This window comes from Betta splendens, chromosome 8, assembly GCF_900634795.4.
Source record: "Betta splendens chromosome 8, fBetSpl5.4, whole genome shotgun sequence".
NCBI classification, from domain to species: domain Eukaryota; kingdom Metazoa; phylum Chordata; class Actinopteri; order Anabantiformes; family Osphronemidae; genus Betta; species Betta splendens.
In genome coordinates, this window is record NC_040888.2 from 6,964,780 (window position 1) to 6,981,166 (window position 16,387).

Here is a 16,387-nt window from a genome sequence, read left to right on the forward strand (position 1 = left end):
TTTAAGACATTGTTTACCAGTAATTTATTATAATATTTCACCTGAATCAGTCCATTCAGGCTGTAATTAAATATTAGCGCCATCGTGGAACAGTTATGTGAAGGAGGCATCCAAGCTTCTCAAGTATTCCCACATATGACATGCGCCCATAAGGTCTCAGTCTAACCTTGAGCACAAATGCAAAAGATCATCCTCATCTGCGTTATCAATAGTCTGCATCATCGCTCATCTTCCCTCATCATTTTCCGCACCTTCTCCCTCCCTCCTTGTCTGTCCATCTCCTCCCTCTGCGCCTTTTTACGCACAAAACAAGTCAGAGCGCACACACGGCCGGTGGAGAAAACAGGAGAGACAATAGACAATAGTTTGGGTCACCATGGTATTTGGATTTTTACCGTAGGCAAGATGCACGCTGGACTGTGAGACACAGGTGAACGATCTGTAAACGCATATGTTCATTTACCGGGCGAAAGTGTATCCACGTTTTAATGTTGCCAACCGAGATTTCAGGAGGAGTGTGTTTCACCTCAAGGTAGGACTCCGCAACTCGGGAACAGGTTGTCGGTGACGGCAGACGCGCCATGTCCAGACAATAATGTTGTTTGAATCGATGCGTGCGTCTCGCGCGCTCGGCAAAGCGGTTTCAGCTCTAACGCCATTTGGCACGCAGCGCTCATGTAAAACAAAAGACCGAGTCACGGTGACCCCGCTGTCTGATACGTTATATGAGCTTTGAATGGGTCTGTTAATCCAAACAAATGGCCTATGGTAATGCAGAAGAGCGAAGTTGCTGGTTCGGCGTCAGACGTGTTGCCTTGCACGTTGTGCGATACTTACAGTGAATATTAGACCAGTTTTGTGAGTTTACAATATTTCGTGTAACTGTGCGACTAGAACGGCATGATAACGTTTACTTGGACCACGGTATGCTTCACACCTCTGTCTGAGATAACTTGTCTTCTCATAAGACGAAATCCTAATAAAAATTGTTTTAATTTATACAGCGATCTGTGCCGGTTTGGCGGTAGCTTTTCGGAACTATTCATTGATCATGTTGAGTATTAAACAGTAATATACCGGACAGAAAAGTACTTATTTCTGAATAAGTTTATTCCGCTAAATCACGGTCACCCCAACCGGTAACTATCAGCGCTTTGCACAAATATGTCAGTAATTTATTCAGTCTTCAGTTAGGGAAAATGCCAAATCAGATTAGTTGTATTTACATAATTGTTTTATTTGATTCTGTAATTTTCTGTGTCAGCACTGCAATCACTCGTAATTCTATAGTAATGTTCAGTTTACCGGCCAGTACAAGCTCAGTGGGCCTCCCAAACATGGGAGTGTATCATAAGTGTTTTTACATTACAATTACAAAATGAGTAAATAAAATTGGAGAATAAACTCTTAAGATAATAATATGGCGAGATAACTACATAAAATGTAATCTCATGTTTTATTGCTTTTCAAACCTGTTTTGCTTTAATTGTAACAATTAAAATTATTGTGGGGCAAAATATATAAACGGTAAGAAAGATTTCTACGGTTACGGTTTAAATACACTTCCATATGAATTTTATAATATTCCAAAATTTTGCATTACTATTACAGGCGACTAGATTGTTTAACAGTAAAATACTGTTTGCATAAGAAAATGTTTTTAATATTTCACCGGTTCATTTTATTTCTATATGTTTATGTATTAATTAAAGTGTAAAATGTTCTTTCACAGTGTCTGTGCTGTTCAGATTTGGGACTTTGGGAAGACAATTCGTTTGTTTTTTTTTCTTATTTTGCTATAGAAGTCGTCATCATCGTGGTGATTTCTTTTTTAGGCTAAATTACCACATGCGTGTGTCCTATTTTTTATTTTATTTGGATTGATTTATTCGTATATTCTTTTATTCTCAGAATAAACGAAGCTTTGCTTTAGCTTTTTTAAAAATATTTTTATTCCCACTATATTACCTAATATTATTTGAGATGAACATGGCGGTTGTGTGCGGGAATGTTTTATGCCGAGAAAACTGTCAAACGTCTTGTTTCTGGAAATGATGTCTTTATTTTCCCGTAGCGATCACACGGAGGGAAGGAGAGAAGGGATGAAAACAGAGGAGAGCCAGCAGTCCTGTCTGCAGCAGCCTCCATCCTCAACGCCTTTCGGTGAGTTTGTTGCACGAGGCCCATCCAAATACTACTCCCTATCAGTTAACAAGACACCTGCCAAAGTAAGATATGGGCTATTTTAAATGTCCCAAAGAAGAAATATCACAACACAAACTGATAATCAACTTAGCTTTGACCTTGTGAGAGAGAATTGGTGGAATATAATTTGCTAATAAGTTTATTTGAAGAAAACATTATCAGGACGAAATAATGTTATTTAGCGACCCATTCTCCAATCGTGCAAATATAGGTTATCCACTGTGAGAAGAACGTCCAGGTTGACTGTAGTATATTTAATCGAGTAAAAAAAAACAAAAAAAAAAAACATGATATTATTTTAATAATATTTATCTTAAAGGGGCATTTTGGTGTAGAACAGAAGATAACATCAATTTTATTTTAAAGCATAAACCTGAGGGCCACAAAGGTGTATTTTGTAATAAATTAACTGTTCGTATATGACTGCATTAAAAAAGGGCGTAAAAAGGGGAGGCAAACTGGCGGTAACGCCTGTATGACTTATCCTCCTTTAGAGTGTTCGTGGCAAAAAATGCTTTTGTTTCTTTTTTATTATAAAAAAAGGCAGTGGCCCTATTTAAGTTTCTCGAGCTGTCCCAAATTTGTGACGATGGAGGGACTCATCCTCGGCCCGGTTGTGCGTCTCTATCCTCCAGGTCCGGAGTACAGGGGAGGAGGAGAGGTGTGCGCAGGCTGCGAGTCTCCCATCGCCGACCGCTTCCTTCTACGCGTGAACGAGCGCTCTTGGCACGAGACCTGCGTCAAATGCGCCGTGTGTTTGAGCGCGCTCACCGGGACCTGTTACTGCAGGGACCGCCTGCTGTACTGCAAGCACGACTATGAGAAGTAAGAACGCGCACGCGGACACACACTGGAATTCACTGTTTGCTTTTGGCAGTGGGCAGCGGGGGAAGAAGCAGAAATCTGACTCACCCCTGCACGCAGCCAAGAGAGAGTTTGAAAGGGTTTGGGGGTTTACTCCGAGTTGAAACTCAAAAACATTCTAAAAAGTGAGAAATAAAATACACAGTTTCACAGCATTTTAAACCTATATCAGCCTATAGGCCTGTGCTTGTATATTGTGCTGTTGTCATCCTCTCTGATGACCAAGTGTTTCTAACACTAATGTATTTGTTCATAATTTACAGGGTGCATGTGTTCATCTTAACACACAATGAAACTCCACACTTGGGTGGAACCTTGCAAAATAAAATTGAAGTTAAAATGTTCAGCAAAAGATGGTGTGAAGTATAAGTGGCTCTGCTAGAATAGTGTGTTTTATGAGACTCTTTCTGAGCCCCCTGCATCCGACCATATGCGCTTCTAACTAATTATTCCACCACGGCTCTTTAGTTACACACCAGATCTTTGCTCAAACTTACAAATAGAATAAGCAACATTGCAGTGGTTTTGAGAGATGTTGACAGACAACTAGGTGTAATGCATTGTGGAGTCCACTGATTTAATGTCTATCAAGAATTCAAGGCCTTAATTTCATGTTCTATTACCATGGGCCCCATAATATTTATATTTATTATTATTATCATGACTATTGTAGATTTAGAGCATGTTTATTGGCAAGTTAGTATCTTTTCTTATCTGCCACTATAATAGTGATTTCAATTGAATATTAACAAAATTGCTACTCTATGTGTCAGCAGCGATGCTCATCCAGCATTAAGACAGTTAATGCGCATTCTGTGGAATTTGCTGTTTGTCACTGTGTCCTGTCTGCGTGTGCACGGCGCGGCGTTCGTTACATCGTTCGGTGCGTGCTGCGGCCAGTGGGTGTGCAGCGGCAGCTCCGGGCTGAAGGACGAGCCTGCAGCTCATTATCGGTGTTTTGAAAAGTGTCAGACGACGTCCAGCAGCACAGGCTCTCCCGCTGCACCCGACATCTGGAGGCCGGTGAGCGCAAGAGAGAGTGGAAACCAGAGGCGTGAGGAGAACAGAGAGCGTGGAGGGATCAAGTGATGAAAGTCCCATTGTGTGACGTTTATCTGAAAAAATGAGTGGGATGCGAGGAAGCAATGGCTTATCAAAAGTGAACCTCTGGGTTCATTCTCAGCGATGGAATGAAAACGCATATTTGCTTTGCTCTTCTCGTGTAATGACTGCTATTGTAGCTCTAAATGAATAGTCAGTATCTTATTGACTATGGTGGTGATTTAGTCTCCTATGCGTTGCATATGGATTGCCTTATTGCACGAGTCGGTGCCAGACTTGGCACAAAGTACTGTATCTGACCTTCAGCAGATCAGCAACAATGTCTGCTTGTTTTCCCTGCAGTCTGTCCATCAGCGCCTTACACTACGAGCTCCTCACTCCCTCCTAGAGCAGGTGCCCTATAGAGGGATGGTAAGATGCCATCTTGTGGGCTTTGCAGCTCATACAGGGCTATTGTCCACATCTACCTCATGCTGTAGCGATCTCTGGTTTGCCCAAGTATTTTTTAAATTCATCCTTTGCTGTGATTACATCACCCACCACACGCAGACAGGCAGAGATTTCCTCCCGTATTCAGTCTCAGCATAATCACAGAGCCAAACTGTGCTGGTGCGCCGCTCATCTGTTCACATATGCTTGATTTCTCCAAGACGGTGGTGAAAATAAAGTAAATGCAAATGTGTTTTAGAGGAGATATTCATTTCTTTTACAATTAGGCATCGAAGATTAAACAGATCTAATTTTAAATCGTCCCCCTCCCCCCCTCCACCACGTTTATTGGGGCTGAACTGCCTTTGAGGCAAAAGTTTATTTAAAATTTGCATGTTTATTGTTTTCAAACGATTCTTCTCTTCCGAAATATTCTTAATGGATCCCTGGGATCTATGTTCTATCAGTAGATCCTTAGTCTGAAGCACCTAACTATATAAAATATATGCTTCTAGTTTATTTGTTAGTTGTATCCAAAGCATTTTCAGTATTGTCTGAATCTTGAAAGGTAAAACATTAGTAATCACCTTGCTGCCACTTAACGTATGATATATGTTAAAAACAGGTGGCATGCTTTGAGTTTTCAGTTTTCTCCATCTCAATCTGTTATGGAAATGAAGGGATTTAGAAACAATAAAGTCAAGAACATGTTTTTCTGGAGGATTTATTTTTTGTTTTGCAACCTCGGAAGAAATTCTCTGGAACTCCACCCTGGTATGGCAAAACACTCATACACTAAAATTGTATGAGCATGTTAACACAGTTTGCTTTAATTTAAAAATATGTTGTTTTACCTTTAAGAGAATTCTAATAAAAATGAAGCAATAAAAGGTGATCATCAGTCAGACATGTACCAACAACGCACCCTGCCCTGAACTTGTGGTCATCGTCTGTTACGCGCCGGCTTGACACGGTGGTTCCTCGCCAAACAGAGTAGTGTGAGTCCAGCGTCTTCCGGTCAATAGCCGTGAGCCCACTGGCTGTGAGGAGAGTGCGAGCTCCCTTGTAAGCCCATTGAGGCAGCTTCAGTCCTCTGATAAACAAGTCACCGAGGTGTACGCTCACTAAACCTCGGGTTTAATACCTGACTGTGTGGGGTGGAGGGCACTGGGACTGCACAGAGCCACTACACATAGAGAGGGAGACCCCGCTGCCCAAGTTATGGAATGTCCTTCTGCTGACCAGCTGCAGTCCAGCAGAATATCCTTTCAGTTCACAAAGCCTTCATGGGAGTGAACATCTGCCTCTTGTCGGTTTAAAACTGAGGATGCCTCTGCTTCTATTCCTCTCGTTCTGTCTACGCCCCCACCCCACTCCACCCACCTATTTCTCTCCTTGCCTCACGATCCGCTTCCTCATTCATCACTGTCTACTTTGTAATAATATTTCTCTATCCCAAACCTCATTTCCTTCCGTTGAGATTGATAGCAGCGATGACACCAAACAGTTTATCTCCCCATTTATCCCTTGTTTTCCCTTAATCGCCCCCCCAGCGCCTCTTTGTGTCTCGGGATCAGAATGGGAGGAGGTGTTGTAGAGGCTGATTGGGTACGGTGCTAATTACCCAGCATTCTGTCGTTGTCCTATGATGTCAGATGTAATGCTGGGCTGCAGGGAAATACTAGAGAGAATTATGTAATGACAAGTCAAAGAGGCACAAACAACATCTGATAGCAATAGCTGGAACATTAAGGAATTACTTTTAATGAAAAAATCTGAAACTGTTCTTATTTTAAAGGATGCGTTGCCAAATTACAAATAAGAATTTCTTGCTTATCTCTCATGGCCTGTGACCAGGCAGTTAATTGAGATTTTTATTCTTTTACCTCTGACATTGAAGAGAAGTAGAAGTTTAGTTGATGCTCACAGCAATAATCATTTACATTTAAATTTTTAATTACTTTACAGTAAATGTCAAACATCTAATTGTGTACTTATCGGAGTAAGATCTTACAGTTAAAAAATCTTTTGATTGAAAAGTAAGTCCACCGCTTTAAAAAGAAAAAGGAAAAGTGAGTTTTTCTGCTCAACTCAGTTCAACACATATAAATCAATGTAAGTGTGTGCACATACAGTAATACTGTATACAGCTGTTGTTGTAAACGTCAAGTCCCCCACCAGTTAAACCTGCAGATCAACAGATGATGGCTGGATGTGGAACCAGAGGAGAGAAAGGGGGAGAGCTCTTGTGTATCGATGGCCATCCTTTCTGATATAAATGGAGGAACGTCAGGTTGAAGTCTCAGCGATGGAGAGAAGGTGTGAAAGGGATACGGAGGGTGAGGACAGGGTGTCAGAGAGGTTCACAAGGGGAACAGCCACGGGGAAGGGCAGATTTTTGTCTGGGTGTCTGTATGCATGTGAAGAGGGTGTGTGTGGGGGGGTTGATATTGCCACTGTTTTTGAATAATGTGAGATGAGACCCCATCATCTTTCCTCCCCCACAACAGTTTTATAACAGACAGCTAATAAATGTTTCATGGCAGAACAAGCTGCTCGCCTTGGCTTTATTAAATCTGAGATAATAAAAGCTGAGAGGGAGAGGGAAATAGAGAGAGAGGATAGGGGGTCGCACCAGCGAGGGAGAGATAGGGAGATCGACGTAGACTTTTCTCAAATCGACCGGCTGTATCTCCTGTTTCTGGGGCAACGGGTCCCGCTGTCCCCCGCCACCCCCTCCCTGCTGCTTCCCGCTCCGCCAGAGACAGACAGGAAATGAGAAACGGGCAGACAGGATATTGCGTTCTGGTGGCCTGGGGATTAACTGTTTTATCTAAACTAACACACACACGCACACCCAGTCACACACACACACAAACACACATCTATATTCTCACACATAACATTCATTCCTGGTATCATCAGGTGTAGATTGCACACACCCATCCACGCAGAGACCATGGCACATGCAGATTTTTTAGATGTCAGCTTACACAGGTACCCCAGGACTTGTATATAATGTAAACGTGTCATAGAATCAGCGTAAACACTTTATAACGTGAGCTATGACATATGACCTTGAGGTTGTCTGAGAGTTAGTGCAGGAGCATGTCTGTATGTCATACACAGCAGGCCTCAATCACAGAGTGACTGTTCTACAGAGTTTACACACTTGGGTGTCAATCACTGAGCAAGGGGACTGGTTGTGTTACTTTACTGATGCATGGATGGATGTGGTGCACAAATGACAGCATCTGTCTGTGTTTTATTGATGTTTGTACCCAGAAACCTTATCTGTGTTTACACAAACTATGCATATTTGTGTTTATGTGTGCATGTGATTGTATATGCACCCAATGTGTGCATGTGCAGCTGTATTTTATATATATATATATATATAGACATATATATATTTATATACATGTGTGTGTTTGTGTGAGTGTGAGTGAGTGGTGGCAGGGGTAGCGAGTATCGTGGGGAATGCTGGGAGATTTTAATAACACAGAAGCAGTGCAGGGAGATTTAATAAAAGGAGATGATGTGATTACTGAACCCTGGCTCTGAGCCATTTTGCTTCACAGAGCAATATCCGCCAAAAGTGTGTGCGCGCACACACACACACACACACACACACACACACACGCACACACACACACACACACACACACACACACACACACACACACACACACTTACTTCTGAGAAACAGATACTAAACAGAATATAACTTAAAAGTAAGATTGTTGTTTATCATTTGTCCTTTTTGCAACTCTTATATGAATCTTTGGACGTACTTCGTTTTCAGGGAACGTGTAAACACCCGTTTGGTCATTCTGAGCACGTAATGAATGGAAAAAACCCAAGTTGGTAGAGACCTCGGCAGATGTTTAAAGACAGAAAAGCATTTTAGATTGCTGTATAATGATCATCAAAATAAATAACAATGGTACATTTTTCATGAGCCAAGGCACAGCTTTAATCTAAGTTGCATTCTTGCTTACATACCTGAGTCAATATCAGGGAAAGCCCATACCTGTATACATATTCATCAATTATGGAAGCAAGCACAACGAACATAATCACTCACAGATACATACATATTTATGGAATGTTGTTGTGTTACTGTCCAGACATTGTTGTTCTTGTCAGAGCTCTCAGGCAAAACAATGCCACATGACACAGCTTAGGGAGATGACAGCGATTCTGTTATTCTGTTTGTATGGCAAAGATCTACAATAAGGCGAGATGGAAAGAGCTGATTATACCCAGTGCTCGCTATACGTTACCTTTTTTCGCCTTTGCCATGTTTGATCTCATAATCAGTGGGCTTGTAATTAGTCATGGCCCCTAACCCCTCCAAAATCCCTGGTACTCAACATGAAATTGCCTGCAGCCGAGGTTCCTGAGAGTACGTACATCACACGCTCTCTGTGTTGACTGTGCTCTTCACTCTGCTATTACTTTGTTATTCTTTGTAATCCAGTACATTCAATATCAAATATATTATATCGCTTCATTAAAAAAAAAAACAACATGTCATGCATTTATGTCTCAAACATCCGTGAAGCTTTATAACTGACATTCAAAATGATGTTTACTCTATTGTCTATCTGCCTATAATCAAATATAATATTAACGAAACCACAAGCATCTTTTTAGATGAAGAGATTGGGCTTCATGACTAAAAAGCCAGGAAAGCTAAAATTTGCTTCATTCGCGTGACTTGTCTTTAATCATTATGTCCATAGTGATTTATTGGAAGCTGCACCCTGGTCAGAGCCAGTGTGAATGATACTTCTATTAGGGGGATTAGACTGATCTACTTACAGGCCCCCCTCTGTGCCAGTTGCCCCAAGTTGCCTTCATTTGCCATGTTGAGTAAATTCCTACCGTGCTGTGTACACCCCGATTAGGGAGAGTGGGACTTAACTAGCAACATCATCAGTCTTTAAGCAATCAAACAATTCTATGACAGTCTTCTGTTGTGTTTGACTACAGGTGAGGAGAGAATCTGAGCTGTTAAAGTGTGTTTTGAATGAGACTGAGGAGCAAGAAGGCAATTGTTTTCTCCTGGAATGCGCTAAATGACAGAAATGATTAACATGTAGTGCTTATAGTGCAATTTCTTCATATGCAGGGTTCCTATAAAAAAACAGTTGAGTTACCTTTAGTTAAACACAAATCCATTCACAATAGATCTGCATGGGGCTGCTAATAGACACACTTGTGCTCGCATTATGATGTTAAGTTAGCGACACTGTCATTTGGGGAATTTGGGAGTGGTTGGCAGATGGATTGAGAAAGATTAGCTATAGCAGCTGCGTTTGGGAAAGAATCACAGATTAGGAGCTCTAATGTGCAGACCTGGCTCCTTCTTTGCACTCCAGATTTGGGCAGCAACACCTTCCTATCACTCAGTCAGGGAGCTTCAACACTTCTGTCTTCGTCCCTTCCACCTCCTGTTGCCTCCCATCTTCTCTTTCTCTTTAAACAGCTTTGTGTCCTGTCCTGGTGCTATTTCTATTATCTGTCTGCTTTCTAAACCCTATCTCTTACTATGTAGTAAGTCACTCTGTTTAAAGTGATACTCTTGCAATCCAGTGCATTTATGCTTTATTGTAATTACAGGTGCTTTGCACTGAGCATATTCACAGCTGATAGTTCAATGACTGTGGGAAACTAGCCAACACACAGGCCAGCAATTCTGAAAAATTGTGTGTGTGTGTGTGTGTGTGTGTGTGTGTGTGTGTGTGTGTGTGTGTGTGTGTGTGTGTGTGTGTGTGTGTGTGTGTGTGTGTGTGTGTGTGTGTGCACGTGCACGTGCATGTGCATGTGCATGTGCATGTGTGTGTTAGTATATGTTTAAGTGGGCATGTGTGTTTCAGTGTGCATAAGTGAGAGGAGAGAGATTAACCCCATGCTATCCCCAATCCCTGGTTATGAGTTTACAGCGTCTGTCTGGCCATTGCACTGTTTAAACAACAATCTAATTAATCCTGTCTTTATTAGTTTCAGTGAACTGGGGAGGCAGGCTGGAAGGGCATGAGGGAGAACTGGGAATGCTGGCAGAAAATACTAGGGAGGGAGGGGGAGGAAACCAAGTGTGAGAGCAGGGATTTGGGAGGAATTTAATGGCAGAGAGTAAGAGACACTGTGAACGGAAATAAAGATGTGAAGAGATTGTGAGGCTGGACAGAAACTGCAGGACTATAACATCTCACAGGAGGAGAGATGGACAGATAAAGGAAAGAAAGAGTCATGAGGGAGAAAAGGCAACAAATCTGAGAAAGGCTATTTTAAGTTGTGTTCACAATGTTAAACCAGAATAAATGTGGGTGATATATGGAAAAGATGAGGTTTGCCACACCAGACAGATATCAAAATGTAAGGAGTCACAAGAGAAGAGAGAAGGACTCCCAACAGGCAGCTCTTTTATCATAAGCTAACTACTGCCATCTACTGTCACGAAAGAGAAGCCATTACAATTAAAAATTCCAACTACTGTTATTCCTCGCAGCAGATGTTCACCTTGTTGCTCTGTGGATTGGGTAATGTTTATACGACCTTTAATTAAGAGACTATGCTAATCTCCAGAATCATTAGAGGCAAGGGTAAGTGTGTCTGAGCTCCTTTGTCTGTGCCTTCATCTTTCATTACCTCACCCTTTCTCCACTCCTTGACTCCCAACGTGCCACGTGTTACAGTTAACACAGTGTCCTCTAGGTCCACCTCCACTACAAAGCTATGCATGTGTCCCTCTGTGTGTTTCCAGGCTGTTTGTGAGGAAGTGCAGCGCCTGCCTGCAGGTGATCGGGCGTTCCGAGCTGATAATGCGAGTGCTAGGCCAGGTGTACCACCTGGGCTGCTTTAGCTGCTGCGAGTGTGAGCGCCGGCTGCAGCGCGGTGATGAGTTCGTGTTGAAAGAGGGCCAGCTGCTCTGCCGCATGGACTATGAGAAAGAGAGGGAAATGCTGGCTGCTATCAGTCCTACTCCTACTGAATCGGGTAAGAAGAGTTGGTGACAAAATTGTTTTGTCTGGATCCAGTTCAAAAGATGTCTTTTACTCTCCTTTGTTTAATAGAGATAGTCTGTAAAAAACTGGAGTGTTATTATTATCTACTATGTATCATAAAGACTTTAATGTAATATGAACTTAATAATGGCTCCTGAAGAGAGCTGGTCTGATTGTTTTATTGTGTGATTACCTCAACAGTAAAAAGCGAGGATGAGGATGGTGGTGGGGGCTCTGGTGGGGGAAAAGGTGCTGATGAAGGGAAGGAGCACAAGCGCTCAAAGCGGCCACGTACCATTTTGACCACGCAACAGCGCCGCGCTTTCAAGGCCTCCTTTGAAGTGTCTGCTAAGCCTTGCCGCAAGGTGGGTGGATGGTCTTATCAATGTTTGACTCAATGTATGCCAGGAAACACTCCCCAGCTTAATTGTCCTTGGATGCCTGTTTGAATAACAGTTCAGTTTGAAATTGTGATGTGTGGGGAAATTTTTCTCGTAGGTGAGAGAGACACTGGCTGCGGAGACTGGACTCACGGTTCGGGTTGTGCAGGTGTGGTTTCAAAACCAGAGAGCAAAGGTTAGACTTGATGCTTTTTACAAAGAGTTTGTTCAGCAGTACCCATCAAGGCGCTCAACATGCAACATAACTTGCCCTTTTTTCTGCGTCAGATGAAAAAGATCGCTCGCCGTCAGCAGCAACAGCAGCAGCAGCAGCAGGAGCAGGAGCAATTGGGGGGGAGCAGAAGAGGACCGAGCAGGGGGGGCCGCCAGAGCAATGATGACAGTGAAGGTATGGGTTAAGTCCTGATGCACAAATGAAGACTGTGCAAAGCAAGGAATGGATTACATCATGTTTATCTCAACAGATGGATCTAGCACCCATGGCATGGATATTCTGGGATATCCGTCTCTGCCTCGCCAGCAGCTACTCGCTCTGGACCCTAACATCTACAGTGGGGAGCCATTTAGACATGGGTTGACGCCACCTCAGCTGAGCAATGAGCAACTTCACTCCTACGGTAAGCGAGAAGGTCAAAGCTGCAACTGCAAATGAAACTGTCTCCTTCAAAAATATTTATATGACAGTGTAAACAATCAAAGGTCATGAGGTCGTCCCACAAACTTGTACATGTACATGTAGTTGTTTATTTAGGATGAAAGTGAACACAGAGTAGGAAAGAAAAAGAAAAGCCTTGTAATTATCGTAAATGCTAACTTTTTATATTATAGTCATTAATTGCCCTTCTTAAATTCACCAGTATTTTATTGTGTTAGCTAATGGGATGTTTCAATTACATTTTCTTCTCTCTACCTGTAAAACACAAAATCAAGCTAATCCAAAATTTTTTTAGATTGAACCCATTAGATTGAACAAATTATTGAGTAATATGTAATGCTATTTATATCTCATTTGCTAATTGTGTTCTCTGGAACTAATTAAAGTTATATACAGTGTCGTTGTTTTTCACTGCAGATTCAGAGACAGTGTTTCACGACCTGGACAGCGATGGAAGCCTTGGTCACCTTGGCGACTGCCTCCTAGCAACGGGAGACAGCGGCCTCCTCCCAGCACGTGTGGGAAACCCCATTGATCGCCTGTACTCCATGCAGAACTCCTACTTTACCTCCTGACCCTTATAAACTCTCACCCTTTTCGCGTATAGTTTCACCTTTCACCTTAGAAATGCAGCTAACGAAGTCTTTCAATTGACATGCCTGTGGGACCCCTCTCTATAAGACAGCAAACATCCAAACACACAAAACCAACAAGAGCCAGGCATAGCTCTTCTATCATTTTGAAGACAATTTGCATAATATCCCATCGTTCCAAGATAAGATAATCTCATGCTGGAAATACAGACACTGTAAATGTCCAAGATATGCTAAAGGACCTCAATTTTTCTTGTTGTATTTATGTGATGTTCAGTGAAACACAACTCATGGCACTTTCCACCAAAAAAAAACAAAATACACAAACAGATTATGTACATGACGAAATGTAAACAATAACTGCTTGTTAAAAGATAATTCACCAATCAAGTTAATTATTAGTTACGTATTAAGAAGCTGTGGCAGGTTCTGTGGACAGCCCAGGGTCTAAATTAATTTGAAATATTGCATTTGAAACTTTTTTTGATGAAACTAATCACTTGTGCTTGAAAGACTGCAGCATATTAAACACTGTATATTGATTGGAGTACAATTTTGCACTCAGGTTGGTGTGTGTATGTTTATGTAACCTGAAGTATAACTCAGGATTTTGTGATGATTAGGATTACAAGTTAACTCGACTTCAAGATCCTACATTATACTGTAAAGAAAGAAACTCAATGTAAAACGACAATTTCAAACTGCATTTATCATGAAGCAAATACATTTTTTAACATCTAGACAACACTACAGAGTCATTTGAAAAGCCTTTTGCGGAAACAGGGTTGTATAGGTTATTTCTGCTTTAGCTCTCCTTTTTGTTTTAATGTGATCAATAAAAAGCAGTGCAGTAAAGGACAACCAATAGATTCATAATGTCCAAAACTTAGAACACTGGATACATGATGATTATGTAAATGTGAGTATGACTGTGTTACAATTAATTGTAGTCACTTTCTGTAATAATTTGTTTCTCAAACATCTCAAATTAGATGTTGTAAGGTAGATATTTCGTACCTTCTTCTGTGATAATCAGCAAATATGTAAACTGTAGCATGATATTTATGTGTCACAAAGTAGGTCTAAGGACATAGCCTCTAAACTAAAGTTGCATAGCAAGTGTTTCTAGAGAGCATCAGGATCCAGCACACATCTTTGTGCAGAACAACAGGATAGAGTGTTTTATTTAGGTGCCTGTAATTGGGTACAGCTTGTGACATTTATTCAAACACTGATCACCGACTCATAGTATTTTTACAGTGCTATTTTTGTGAATGTAACTTATTTGTGTGGTATTAGATGAGCTCCTATCTTACTTTTTATGTTCAGTGACTGCCAGGTGACGTGATTTGAATGTAATGTTTCCGTATCTTCAATACAATCTTTGGTTTCATCTTTAGGTGCTCTTGCTTTTTTTGTCACAAATGTTCACAAGCTTATCTGACATGAGCCAAGGATATTACCAAAAACAAATGATTCATATCCCCCCCATTACCCCTGTCTACTCTTGAACCAGATTAAAAGTCTGTTCTGCTTAGTGGTCACAGGACTAATAAGTCAGCATCCTCCCTCTGTCTCACTTGGTTGTTCTTCTGATTACTAATGGACAACGTACAGCGTCTCCTTTCTTCCCAAACTCCCTACTCTTCAGTCACTGACTAGTCATGAGAGTCTGTGGGGGAGTGATACATTGTTGTTCAATATTTGACTCTGGCCTGAATATGGCGAGGCTAAGAAAGGTGGACAAATACATAATGGAAAACAACCACTTTAGTTATTTATTATTATTATTAACCTGGCAGCTGCTGTGGATTTTCAACCCAGATTTATTTCTGCTGGTCCAGTCTTTAAACCAGAAGCCTTCCAGATACATACTCTCCTTCGTAACAAGTAGGCACACAGTGCATTCAATAAAAGTTTAAAAACATACATATAACATATTGTATTTGTCATATGCACATGTTCACAAATGAAGTGAAAGAATGATAAGGGAAAGAGACAACCTTTATTGCTGTGATAACAGGTTTAATATGAATATTGCTAAGATGTCAGAATTCTATGTTGGCTGAGGTACTGGATTTGTATCTGGAAAAGGAAAGTGGAGTTAATAGTGAGTAATACAACTACACAGTTGCTATGGACTAATTTTCTGACCTAATTTGTGTGTCATTTGTGTTGTGCTCATTCTCTTCAGACACTACTAAACATCTAACACAATTCAGCATGCCCAAATCATCCAGCATCCTACAAATGTCTCTTCCTCTTAAATGAAAAGGTGAAGACCTCATTCTTTTGCACTGTATGCACAATCCAATGTATTAATCACATGGCTGGCAACTTCAAGGTCATCTGGACTTGTACATATCTCTTTCCAGCAAGGACTTACCCACTCCACGGAGATCCACTGCTTCTGCACAGCCCAAAAAGCGAACCACTTGCGGTGAACAGCTTGTAGGTTTATCCTGGTTCTCTCGTAGACATGCCTCAAACATTACAAATTCCTTAGAGCAGTCCTGTCTGATTTTCTGGATCACTGGGCTATCAAAATAAATGTAGGGGTTAATTGTCATTAGAAAATGAACTTAAAATATCATGGTTATAATTTGGGAGCAATGGTTATCTAAATCAGTTGCCTTACTGTGATGATGTACATTGTGCAACCTTCATCTTCAGATCATTGCATGTTTGTTGCCAGGTTGATGGGTTTGAAGTCACACATGACCCGTAAGCCTCCATTTCTTTATGGCAATACTTTGCCGTGATGTCCATAGCAGCCTGCCTGAAAAGGGATATCGGTCTGTGATTACACTCAAGTCTAAGAAGACGTAAATCATGAACACTGCATAGATCTATATCTAACTATAAATGAAATAAGTTTGCAGTGAATGGTGCTTTGTTCCAGATGCCTTGATGTACAGACTAGACGTAAATACTTCTTTGTCGAGATTACGTAGTAAAGGTAATAATATGTGGCATGCTTCTTACATGTTGATCTTCTAGACTTCCCTCAGTTCGACGAAACCATTCAATGGAGGTTACAGCACCAGTTCATCATGTGAAGCCATGTCTAACGCTACGGTTCCGACTACATTCTGATTGGAGAGAAACTGTTCTTCACTTGTATTGGTTCAAGATGGCGTCAATCTGTCACTTTGGCTCCTCCTC

The 16,387-nt window shown here is 41.3% G+C and overlaps 2 protein-coding genes across 4 annotated transcripts; one reads left to right on the top strand and one right to left on the bottom strand.

Annotated features, from left to right (window-relative positions):
• Positions 1–10: 10 nt before the first annotated feature.
• Positions 11–14,621, top strand: lmx1al (LIM homeobox transcription factor 1, alpha-like). Of its 3 annotated transcripts, none has more exons than XM_029159922.3 (9): positions 11–532; positions 2,075–2,163; positions 2,841–3,030; positions 11,333–11,565; positions 11,775–11,938; positions 12,072–12,149; positions 12,242–12,362; positions 12,439–12,591; positions 13,026–14,621. In XM_029159922.3, exons 1-9 carry the CDS (start codon positions 489–491, stop codon positions 13,202–13,204), a joined length of 1,251 nt encoding a protein of 416 aa, XP_029015755.1. In that variant the 5' UTR covers positions 11–488; the 3' UTR covers positions 13,205–14,621. The 3 variants fall into 3 exon arrangements, with proteins under 3 accessions (XP_029015755.1, XP_029015756.1, XP_029015757.1); XM_029159923.3 differs by having other exon boundaries at positions 13,047–14,621; XM_029159924.3 differs by having other exon boundaries at positions 11–430.
• A 587-nt stretch (positions 14,622–15,208) lies between these two features.
• LOC114860991 (coiled-coil-helix-coiled-coil-helix domain-containing protein 5) lies at positions 15,209–16,366 on the bottom strand. The gene is made up of 4 exons (XM_029159935.3): positions 16,208–16,366; positions 15,861–16,001; positions 15,609–15,760; positions 15,209–15,307 (listed from the first exon to the last, which is right to left on the bottom strand). Coding segments are annotated over exons 1-4 (324 nt in total). The 5' UTR covers positions 16,210–16,366; the 3' UTR covers positions 15,209–15,278.
• Positions 16,367–16,387: the final 21 nt, after the last annotated feature.